The sequence below is a fragment of the Rhodnius prolixus genome, unplaced genomic scaffold (assembly GCF_049639745.1).
Source record: "Rhodnius prolixus isolate KJV_2025 unplaced genomic scaffold, Rpr scaffold_1, whole genome shotgun sequence".
Lineage (NCBI taxonomy): Eukaryota > Metazoa > Arthropoda > Insecta > Hemiptera > Reduviidae > Rhodnius > Rhodnius prolixus.
The window spans coordinates 29,063,526-29,076,268 of record NW_027411581.1 but is presented as its reverse complement, the minus strand read 5'-3'; the positions used below and the strand labels follow the sequence as shown (position 1 = coordinate 29,076,268).

Sequence of the window (12,743 nt, the reverse complement as noted above, 5' to 3'; positions counted from 1 at the left end):
GTTTTAATTTTACGTTTCCTCTATTTATTTCGGTTTTACTACTCGTCGGTCTAAGCGATAGGAGCTTTTCAGAACGATCTATCTTCTTTAACTATTTATAAAATGCTACTGAGCATTTTATAAATAATACAATAGTTCTTCTTATGCTAACTTAGGTACAATGATGCCTCTCATTGGTGAAGTAATTATTCTATTATTCTTTTTAATAGCATCAATTTATAACTGTAGTGGTGGTTAAAATTATTGCATCACAGTCTGTAGAGTCACGTCATCTCTAGGTTCCTTTAAACTCGCTCTTCATGAGCAAAATCTATTGTCGTCTTAACTAAAAAATTAAAAATATTTTGAGAATAGGAACTTACCTCTACTTTGTCAGTGTTTACATATCCAATGTTAAACTCCTGTAACCTTTTTTCTATTCAGTTTTACATCAATACAATTGAATTGTTATATGAGTGAACATGTACGCCACACTTTCCTACTATAATATGTTACAATAGTTAAAATATAGAACTTTTTGCACACACTTTACAATTTTTTTGTTGAACAATCAATTAGCACACTTATTAACGTACTTTTCCACCACTTGTACGATTATTCTATACTTTTTATTCATTACAGATAAATGCTGTTATCTTTTCTAATGTTTTTAATTTCAAATTTAATGGGTGGCTGTATAATTCAGTAAATATGTCTTCAATAAAATTCAAACAATTTGGAATATATTCATATAGGATTCTTGCCGCATGGCACACGGATCAAACTATTAAAACATGGTTGTTATACTGATTTCCTTAAAATATGCGTTGCACAATCAATATAAGTTACGTAATGTATTTGTACGTACAAGTAAATTAATAATTTAATATAATAATGTAAACTTGGTTTTTTGTTTGAAATACCATTTTGTCAGAGGTCTGATAGAAGTTCTAGAGTTATTTTTCTGAAGATAAATTACTGGAGGAAAACCTGTTGCTATAATAGAGATTATATGAGCGCTGATTAATAAATTCCAGATCTCTTGGCAACCAATTCGATGAATTTTATTGGAACGCAGTCACGAAGAGTCGAATAGTTATAATGAGAGCGCAACTGAATTAGATCAGAGATGCTGCAGGACCTTTTCTACTTTATTATTTTCCATTTATTATATTAATTTATTTCCTATTATCATTTCTTGCTTATGTAAGCTTATGACTTAGGGACTATTGTTGATTCCCTAAAAGATGCGTAGAATAAAGAGGGAGGGAAGGGATTAGCTATGAGGTTAGCATACTGGACTCCCACGCGGAGGTCCCGGGTTCGAATCCAGCAGCTGACCCTTAGATTTTCTCTTCCTAGGAGCTTCTTACAGCTCACTGTCCGGTGATGGACAGTGTTGTCTGTAACGAGAGAACACTGTCCGGAGGCCGGCAGTGCACTGAAAAAAGCTCCGAGCGCTAATAACCTCAGCTGTTGATGCGCCAAAAAAAAAAAAAAAAAATAAATAAAGAGGGATGTAAGAGGTCTGTAAATTAAATAATTAAACTGATTTTTTAAAATTTTTTTATTCAAAAAACATTCCTGTGGCTCCTCAGCCTCCTTATTCGCCTGACTTGAGTTCTTGTGACTTTTTTCTCTTCCCAAAGTTGAAAAATCATTTCAAGGGAACTCATTTTGGGACAGTCGAAAACATTCAAACTGCTGTAACCGACCAGCTGAAGGCTATTCCAGTATCGGAGTTCGAGCACTGCTCTGAGGAGTGGAAGAAATGTGTCCATCGCTGTGTGGCTTCAGAAGGAAGTTATTTTGAAGGTGACAATATAGAATTGTAATTCTTTTTGAATAAAAAAATTTAAAAAAATCAGTCTCATTACTTAATTTACAGACCTCCTTAAACTAAACTTCTATAAATATGTACAAAATAGAAGACCTAAATAATCCAGAAAAGTTTGTTTTAAAAACCGAAATGTCGATTAAGTGGGTTTAATTTTTAACAGTTGGGTTGTGTTCGTTTCTTAACATTATATTTTTCTTTGATTTCAATTAACACGGGATTATTAACTGCGGGAAATTATTATAACATTTTCACACAAACGGATGTTCATAAACGTAAGTTGGAATTACGTAATTGTAGTTTTATGGTAATTTTTATGTAAAACTATAAACGACCAGAATAACAATACGAATAAAATAAACAGAGAAAAAACGCTCGTTTAACGGTTGAAAGACGATGGCTTGTTAAGGTTATAAATAACCCTTCACTATTTTTCTGCTACCATTTGCAACATGAATTTAGTCTTAATATTAGTGAGTATATGTGCAACAGTGAATAGTCAAGTATCTGTTGATCCGACAGGAAAAGTTGACAATTCAGCGAAAGAAACGAAAAATGTAAAATCTGTCGTCGATCAAAAAGTCGAAGATGAACAATTAATTAAGCAAGTATTTGGTGAAATTAACAGAGCTGTTAATGACAAGGTGATTAAAGGTGCATCGGGTAAAGGTTTCGCAGTTGTGGAAGAAGCTGGTAAAGGAGAAAAGGAGAAGAAGATAGAAGTTGTAAAGAACGTGGCTACTACACAAGGGATGTTGAAGACTGAGGCTGGTGGACAGGGCAGCAAAATTTCTGAAGTTCCCAAAGAATTGGAAAAACAAGTAATGGATGTAGAAAGCAAGAAGAATATTGCTTTAGACGTCATTAAAAGTGGTAACGAAGCTATAAACAAAGGTGTGGAACAACCTGCCAGTAATGTTATCTCTGTACATGAGTATCTGCCAGTGTATTCTGTACAGATGATACCTGCATCCTTGTATCTACAGAGGTCATGGTATTTATAGAGATTACAGGTCACTTGCATCTCTAGGAGCATGAAATGAAAAATAAACCTATTAGAATTAACTTCTAAAATGACACCACAGAAAATAATGTAATATTCGACTGTAGGTAATTAAAATTGTTTACTTAATGCTTTGCAAATTGTCAAAACATTTAATAAAATACATTTTATTCTGTAAATTATAGAGTTAATAAGTTTTCTATGGATAAACTATATCATGTATTTTATTTACTTAGATAGAGCCATTGGTACATTAGACTTTAAAAATCTGTTAGTTTTATTACCGTCAGAACCTAGAGGACTATATTTATTAATACTGTTTATTTGAACCTAGAGTGGTTGAGTTGGACGATCCATTTGTGCATTTGACACCCTCGCAGAGATTAGGGAAGGGATTAGCTATGCGGTTAGCGAACTGGACTCCCACGCGGAGGTCCCGGGTTCGAATCCAGCTGCTGACCTAAATATTTTTCTTACTAAAAAACGTTTGTACTAGTTACACTGGAGTCTGGAACAGCGCATTACTACTTACCAAATGCACGCACATAACCGTTTCCCCAAACCTGTGTTGCACATATAGATGGATTACATTAATTCTTTCAATGCAGCTGAAGAACATAGATTTCTATTTTGTAGAATGCCATATTTGCAGCCTGAGTGTTAAATTATTTATACTGCATAAAAATATCTTAAGTGCATTATAGGTAATTTAAAATTTTTATATATTTATATTAAATTTTACATAATTTTTTTCTGGATAAAGAAGAGAGGATAAATTTTCACAATTGAAGTTAATTTTGATGAAAACGTTTCTTCAGGAGTGGTCAGAGAAAATCTATTTTTGGAGACCAATTTATTTATTTTTGGTTTCTCTAAATTTTAGGTTCCCTTCATCAGCAGCTTTTAAAAGTATGTGACAAAACACATTACTAGGTTTTTAATTTACACTTCCATACTGTAACAAACATAATGAAAATTAATAAATGAATTCAATTTGAAGTAAAATTCAAGAAAAGAGTTAAGTAATTGAACGAAGGTTTAAATATGATTATGTTTAATTAGAGTAAAAGGAGATGCAGATAGTTTACAGAAGAACAATCTGAAGACGATACTGTCCTTTCAACAAACGTAGCTTGAAAATGTAAACAGTTTAAAGAAATCAAAGCTGAAAACAAGAAAATTTAATGAAAACCTGGCAGCGAGTTTAGTTTCATTTAGAATAATTTAGGGTGTGCGCAGTTAATTTGAAACATCTGTTGCATAGACAGCAGCATTTCTAGTATCACAGCTTGATTGATACGGTAGCATCTGCCTTCCCACATTAACCTTTAGTTTAAATAAACCCCTTCATTTCTCAGACAAGAATTGATTATCTGCAACTTAGGCTTTGTACAGCGTTTTAGACAATTTACCAGTTTCTAAATAACATACCATTTCTCTGCAATCGCTATATAATGAGCCCATTATTCTGCTGTATTTAATTATGGAGGATCAAATTTCAATCACTAATGATCAAAGATTTTTGTGATTACTGCTTGGTTTTATGTGGGCCATAATTAAGTTTTAAATTTTTCATTAATAATACAAACAAAATAATTTATTATTAAAAATGTAATTAATTGTTAAATTCAGTATTAATAAATACATTTTTTATTATAATTTTGCAATTCCTTATTTTAATACGAGGTGTGGCTATTAAATAACGTGACTATTGCTGTAAAACATTTTATTTTAAATTTATACATATTTAGTTATTATCACCTTCAATACACACCCCTCCCCTATCCCTACAACGCTCCATGCGAATTTACCATTGTTCGAAACAGTGCTGGAAGTCCTTTTCTGTGAACTCCTGCACGATGTGTGCCGCTTTTTCTTTCACAGCTTCACAGGACTGAAATGTGTTCCTTTTAATGCAGATTTGACTTTAGGGAACAGACAAAATTCATATGGGGTCAGGTCAGGCGAATAAGGCGGTTGGCCTAAAACTGGGATGTTGTACTTGGCTATAAACCTCTTGACAGACAATGCAGTGTGAACCGGCGCGTTGTCTTCATGGAGAACCCGTGACCTGTTCTTCCACAAATCGGGTCGTTTTTTCCTTACTCTTTCACGGAGTTAAGCAAGCAACTCACGGTAGTAATGTTGATAAATGATAATTGATATTTTCATCCGTTTTGAATGTGGAAGGGCGACCCGGGTGGTCATCATCTCCGACGTCTTCTCAGCCATCTTGGAAAAGCTTGAATCGCTTAAAAACTCGCGCACGTGATTAATATTCATCGCCATAAACTTCTTCTAATAAAAGATAAATTTCAGCAGCGGTTTTAACCAGTTTCATGTGAAATTTCACAATTCGTTGCTGTACTACATGTGTAGAATCATGTTTTCGGCAAAACGAAACCTTTTACACAAACGACGGTTCCGGTCAGACAGATTTCTCTACAAACACATGAGACGCTGCAACCAAAAGAGAAGGCTTTACGCTGCACAGCTGCCGGTCGTAAGGATTTGGCGCAAGCATAGTTCTTCTGCAGCAGCATCAGTCTCGTTATTTAATAGCCTCACCTCGTATAATATAAAATTTTAGACATCCCTGTTCTACATCCAATGAAAAACATCTTAATAGTTTAAAACAAAATTCTGAAATTTGCATCACGTGTTAGTGATAGATTTGCATCCGGAATATTTCTGATAAACTGCTCCTAAAATTAAATCACTTGCAGAAAATTAAAAGATAACTCACTTAACCCTTCAGCCGTCACGTCGGGTCTTATTGACCTGACTCATACTTTCAAGCCTTCTATTTAAATATCTATAAGGGCTGGGCTCGAGAAATTATTATTTATCTCTTTTTGACGTATTTTGATTGAGATGGCGTAGGATTTTTTCCCGCCGCCTGCTGTACGGGCTCGAACCAGCAATTTTGACCCGAGGTGACGGCTTGTGTCATTCATTTCTTAGTGTTTTGACCAGAGGTGATTACTTGAGTAACATTTTTCTCCTCCAATAAAACTGTTTCTGAAGCAAGTAATTATTTTATTCAATAAAAGGATTTTTTTTATTGTTATTGCTATTAATAATATTGTACGAGTATCAAAGTTGCCTTGCCGCTGAGGGGAGTGTAGGTATTGTCCGTGAAGATTGTTCTGGGAGTTTAGTGACCGAAGTCTATCGCGGTCCACCACTGTGTAAAAGCTAAGGGAGCGACCCCAGTGGGAGTGGGGATAGGATTTAATGCGTATATCACATATAAAAATAATGCTCAACGTAAAAATATAAATTTCAAAATGGACCGACGCACCTTCCTCAAAAGTTTGGGGCATCAATTATTGCAAACCATCATTATCAGAAGATCGCTGAGCACCGTGATCTCACGGGATTTGAAGGTGAGGATCAATATTTATCTGCAAGAAGAAAGCGCAACAATTCTTCCGATTACAACAAATGTAGAAGACATTCCTAACCCTAAAAAACGAAGAAGATGCCACATATGCCTTAGTACAAGGGACAATAAATATCCTACTTTTTGCAGTAACTGTAAAAGTTACATATGTAAGATACACTCAGTAACTATTTGCACTAACTGTAGAAATAATTGTAATTAATTAACTGTTTTAATTTTAATTGTAAGCTGTCAATATTTTCTCTGTTTTTCATTACATGCTAAGCAGCACCTCATTTAGAAATTACATCTTTATGTTATTGATTTTTTTTTAAATTTGTATTTCTGTTTTATTAAAGTATAAATAAATGTTTTGTCTTCGATTTCTATTCCCTATAACATGATATTAGTTAGTTTTTCCTTTTTATTTAATAGTTTTTAATGCTGGGTCAATATGACCCGAGGTGACGGCTTATGGCACTTCACATAAGGTGACGGCTCAAGGTTTAAAACTTACTAACATAATGGCAGTAAAAATCAACAGCAAAATTACCTACCACTGCTAGTTAAGGAAACATATAGTTTCAAACCATTTACTACAATTACAATAAACATCTACATTAAAATAATTTGCTAAAATTAAATTGTGTCTTCGGAATTTTAATTTGTTTCTTAATTTTCACTTTACTCTTTACACTTGCTCAAAACAATTCAATATTGCCAATTCAATAACCTAGATAAACTTCCTTTACGTTGGAATTTGGTGCTTTCTAGTGAACTATTTAAATGGAAAATTGTACACTTTAGAAAAGAAGCCCATAGACGCTACGCTTGTGTGGACATTACTTGAACTCGGTGTGTAAACAGTGCACTTTCCTCACTTGAACAATAAATAACTATTATTACATGAAGATATTTTAAATTAAGTAATATGGAAATAATTAAATCACTAATTTAAGATGAACACCAGTTGAACAGTAATTAAATGTTTGAAATAAAGTTAATATAATTCGACTGATTCAGCATCCAAATTCTGAGATTTAGGTTACCATCCTCTGAGGCGCAATGTCTTCAATACTTCTTCTTTCAATATCTTCTTTGAGATGTTAAGCTTGGAGCAAGTTTCTATATTTTTTGAACGTAAATTCTAATGAATAAATAAATAAAAATTTAATCCATGATTTTATTTAACAGTTTCGAAGATTAATTTTAATACAATTTCAATTTGCTGAATGAAGCTCATTTTTGCTTCCTCTGAGCCCAATACCATTGCTTTGATACAAAGCAGACTGTAACGAGAGATCACCATCTGAAAGCCGGTAATAAATTATTTAGTTACTTTAAAAATATAAAGGAAACTGTAAAACTTAATAGTTTTGAAAATTGTAAGTGAAGTATAAAATTTGGATCTACAAAAGAATTTTTAAATTTATATTACAACCTAAATTATTTAATTCAATAAAGGTATAAATGTTGAACATCGATAAGTGAGAAAGAAGCACTCGAGAATTTCGAGTTTAAAGAAAATGTTTAAGTTAAAACTTCGGGAATTAGAGGAAGAGGAAGTCATGTGAGGTTCACTTTTTCTGTGAAGAACTTCTCAAAATACAGGAAATTGTACTATTAAATTATTTTAATATAAAAATAATATTCATAAATTTAAATTGTTAGAAATGGATCGGAGTGACATTTATTGGGATCAAGGATGTCTGGAGACCAATGTCTGAACCCAATGGAAGAAATAGCTGTCAGTAAATCACAACAATATTCGTCAACGTTTCCTCAAATTTATTATATTTTTTAGGACGCTGTCGGGTGAGTAACTCAAATATTGTAACTAAAATAAAATATTGTAACTTAAACATACCAACTAAGTATATTCTTCAAACAACTCACAAAATAGTGTCATGTGGAACATAATAAATTTGTTAGAAAAATTAGATTTGATTGAATTGAACTCACTAAGACCCAAAATATAAGATAACAAAAAGAACTGATTTTAGCGTAAATTTAATTTTAAATTTTTACATAATTCTGAAATAAAAATTTAAAAACAAGTAAGCCAGTAAAATGAAGCACATAGTTCTTTAAGTTGAATCAGTCAACTTTTGTTAGTAATTTTGAAAACACCAAAATAAAGATTACCTTTGTGGAGTTTTCTCATCGTTCTAATCTCCCTTGAACACTTGCCACTTTTTGTGCCGAAGCTTCTTTTACTGTAAATATAGGACCACTTTTGGAAATGTCACCACCAGTAGTGGCCATACGCACGCCTATTCTTTCATCAACCTTTTGCAAAATATCCTCTTTCTTCTCATCCTCTTCCTTCGGTTTATTTATCACATTTACCCCTTTTACATCTAGAACTCTAGCATCCTTTAATCCCTCATTACTTCTTTGTCCATTTAGATCTTTTACTGAAGCTGATTCAACAGCTGCTAATTTCTGATCAGCAGCATTCAGTAAACTTCTATTATCTTCTTTCAATTGTTTAATTGATTTATTATCTTGCGAAATATCGTCAGACGTTTCCTTAACACTATCTACCCGAGGATTATCTACAAGTACTATTTGGGATTTTTGTTTGATGGAGTCATCACTGTCTTTACGTTGTTCAACGATTGGTGATCCAAATTCCTTGTCACTTTTACTCTCTGTCGCACTTTTAACATTCCCATTTTTAATTTCTTTGTTTGAAGCAACATCATCCTTTTCAGCTGTCTGCAGCATATCCATTGTATCAACTCCAACTGAAATGACTTGAGATAATTGTTTTCCATTTTCAATTTCTTTCTTTTCCAACTTCTTTTCTAGATCAACAGCATCAAGTTTAGAATCACTTACCGTTGTTACCCCCACCTTAGCTCCTTCTGATTTCTGAATTGCCTCTGCTTCTATCATTGAACTGACTGTTCTACTGGCTTCTACTTCCTCTTCTGATTTCTTTGCTAAATCTTTATCTGTTGTCCTCATCACATTTCCTGCACTTGTACTCGTTGGTTTTACCATTGAATTGTCAGCTTCTGTGTCCATTTCTTTGATAGCTGTTTTGGCTTCTTTACTGTCTGCTTTTTTGACATCTACTTTCATTAAAGTACTTTCAACAACATTTGCTGCTTTCAATCCTACATCTTTCGCAATAGAACTTTCAGAAATTTGACTTTTGTCCGCTAATGAGCTGTCTGACATTAGATTTGCTTCACTACTTTCTATTTGTTTAGCAATATCTGTAATTTTATTTGTAGTGCCTGAAACAACGTTCGTTGCTTTTAAGGCTGTAGCTTCGACAGAACCAGGTAGTTTCAACGCGTTTTCTTCAGCCTTTAATCCATCACTTTTAACTTCAGATATTTCATCTTTTTTTACATCCGCTTCTTTGACGATTTTCCCGGATTTCCCCAGAACAGACTCCTTTGTTAGAGCACCATCAGGATTAATTTTGGATCCAGTTTCAGTTAATTCAGCATCGCCTCCTTTGACTATTACAGCGGTGTCTTCTCTCTTCTGAACTGCACCCAGGTCTTTCTTTAATTCACCTCTTACTATATTTGCAATTTCAGTTTTATCCTTTTCTTCTCCTTCTTTAATCTTTTCGCCTGCTGCAGCTGCCACTGCAAATGCCTCACTTGCTTTGAGAGCACTTCCAGTATTCTTAGCTGTATCAGTTAATTTTAATAAAATTACACCTTCTGCATCAGCAGTTTTTTTAACAGCACCCTGTATTGATTTGTCCATGACAAACTTTGCATCTTTTACTAAAATACCACTACTTTTCTCAACTGTATCCGCCCCTTTAATTATTTGTTCCATTGCTAAGTCTGCGTTACCTACACCAGCTCCTTCCACAACAGCAAGTCCGATTTTCTTGTCGTTTTCTATTGCTTTAAACGCAGAAGCTTTTCCAACATTGGCCGACTTAAGCAAGGCACTCTCATCAGCAACATCTTCAATTTTCTTGACTTGAGACAAATCTTTTAGTGATTTTTCAACAGCAACATCTGCTTTTTCAATAACTGCGCTTTTAACTTCCAAAGAACTTTTTTCCTTTAATGTTTCATCAGCCAAAGAATCCAAACCTTTAATCATTGCTGTTGCGCCTATGTTTTTCTTCAGGTCATCCACTTTTTTCACTGATTTGCCTGCCATCATATGTACTCCTAAAGTGCTTTTGTCACTTATCAACCCAGTTTCTTTTGACGATAATGCTATCTTTCTGTCTTCTTCAAGTCCATGCAATCCGACCAAACCTTCACTTTTTACTTTACCTACTGCAGTTTCTTCACCAATTCCATGTACTTCAACAGCTTCTGCTTTGGTCGAAACTTTTTTTGCAAGCAAGCTTTCTTCAGCAAGACCTGCCACCGATGCAGCTTTCTGTACAGCTTCGTTATTATGAACAACTTTTTGATTTAGTATGTGTGGAGAATGCTTTTCATTTGCTAAATGTCTCATTTTAGACAATTCATGCTTATTAACCGAAGTATGAATTCCATCGTCTAACACAGGTACATGGTGATGCTGCGCTTGATTGATTACATGAACGCTGGGTTTCATGATCGGTACAGTATGTCTACTGGATGGAGCATGTTCATGCAGATGAACCACATGCGGAATATGGTAACTTGCCAATAATTTCTGTTGTTTTTCTTTGATTTCTAGTTGACGCTGCATTTCTAGGCCGACTAAAGCGGCTTGTTGATTTTGAATCAATGCTTCTTGAAGCTGTTGGTTAATCAAGCGAATAGCGGCAAGCTGTTGAGAAGTGCCTTCGTGAGGATTGTGTACAATAGATTGAGGATATAGTGGTAACTTACTATGAAGAACTGGGATGGCCATCGTCTCATCTGCATATTTATGATGAATTACCTTCGGTGCGTGGGGAGTGACTATTTGCCCTGAAATGAAAACTGGATGATGAAAGCCAATAGGATTCATTTGATCGTAGCCCATTTGGTCCGAAACTTGATGACTGGTCATTTGTTTTGCATGAATGATTTTGGTGGTTTGAATTTCAGAGACTTGTTGAATGTTTTGGTTCTGTCCGGACATTACACCAGTGCCGTGCAAGTGTATTGGACTGTGTCTCATAGTTCCCACATGGTGATTTCCAAGATGGCCACCACCTACTTTATGGCCAGCAGCTATTTGATGGTGTACTTCTTTATCAACAACATTGCCAGCTTGTTTCTTCAATAGCTCGCCTCCAATCATATGATGTCCCAGTTCTTCTGAAACTATTTCTTTCTTTTTACCACCAAGTACATCAGCACTTGCTAACAACTTCTGCTCCAATAATATCGAACCATCTCCCAGAACTCTGTCCTTGGTGGCAGTACCTTTGCTGTACATATCATCTAAAATTTTCTCATCTTCAGCTTTTTGAATCTTTTCAACATTACCAACCGCACCACTTTCACTAGAACTCACACTTTTTGTTTCTGTTATTATTTTCTCTGAAATAATTTCACCACCATTTTTGACGTTGCCAGCTTTATCTTCAGTTATGGTTTCGCACAAGATTATTGAAATTACATTGAAAAGAACAATAATAATTTTCATCTTTTTACGCACTACAGCTGATACATAATAACTAATGAAACCGCGAATACAATATTTATATGCATAAATCGGATTATTCAACCGTCAAGGCCCTGGAGCTATATCTTGGTAATAATTTAGTTCACGATATCTACAATGAAATTTAATAAACCTACAGATAGATACAAATATAATTGCCAGTCATGGAAAAATGAACACGGTTTTTTATAATCAGTGAACCATTATCTGATTCAAAGAATAAATTGTAAATACGTATTTTATCAGTTAATCCAAATAAATAACTTTTAATTTATTCAGTTTTTTGCGTTCGATGATCATAAACAAAAAAAGTTTGGTATTCGGTCAAGTAGCCAATCTTCTAGGGCAGCTTTGATAAAAGTTCATATTCCTATCGAGCATTTCAAGGGTTGAGGTAATATTGCTTTCCAAAATAATATTAACCAACGCTTGACTAGGTATGCACAAGTACGCTCCATTCTTTGCTTTTCTCATCTCTGTATTTATTGTTTATTTATGTTAATATTATTGTATAAACTACTACAAATAAAAAATAAAATTAAAATTAATTACTTATAAAGAAATACTCACGACTGCTGGTCGTAAAATAAAGGACTAGGACCTAAACCTCTGTATCAAATTAAATAAAATAAGTAAAGTAAAGTAATCGCCTATTTTTTCAGGCGGGCTTTACGTCCAACTACCAATTAGGTGTCGTGGACGGAGGCGACTAGCAAACATACTTTGATATAAATTTCTTTTATTAATCATTAAAAAAAAATCCAAGGCCTTGGACCGGAAATCGAACCCAGTACTACAATTTCGCAGGTTTTTACTACTTCGCAGGTCTCGCTTAAATTAAATTACATACAAGTATAATTAAAACCCTTAATGATTGTGGTGTATCTGCGGCCATCTCAGTGTTAGGTGTAGTAGTAAGAAGGAACTTGTGGTTATGAGATACAATATCGGAAAAAACTTTT

The 12,743-nt window shown here is 34.0% G+C and overlaps 1 protein-coding gene across 1 annotated transcript; it reads right to left on the bottom strand.

Annotated features, from left to right (window-relative positions):
• Window positions 1-7,466: 7,466 nt before the first annotated feature.
• On the bottom strand, window positions 7,467-11,805 carry LOC141458500 (uncharacterized). The gene is made up of 2 exons (XM_074136579.1): window positions 8,350-11,805; window positions 7,467-7,513 (listed from the first exon to the last, which is right to left on the bottom strand). The coding sequence occupies exon 1, from the start codon at window positions 11,761-11,763 to the stop codon at window positions 8,365-8,367; it is 3,399 nt and encodes a 1,132-aa protein (XP_073992680.1). The 5' UTR covers window positions 11,764-11,805; the 3' UTR covers window positions 7,467-7,513; window positions 8,350-8,364.
• Between the last annotated feature and the right edge of the window lie 938 nt (window positions 11,806-12,743).

Bases quoted from the DNA above. Each gene is read 5' to 3' on its own strand.
- LOC141458500 (XM_074136579.1), bottom strand. From the start codon at position 11,763: ATGAAAATTATTATTGTTCTTTTCAATGTAATTTCAATAATCTTGTGC.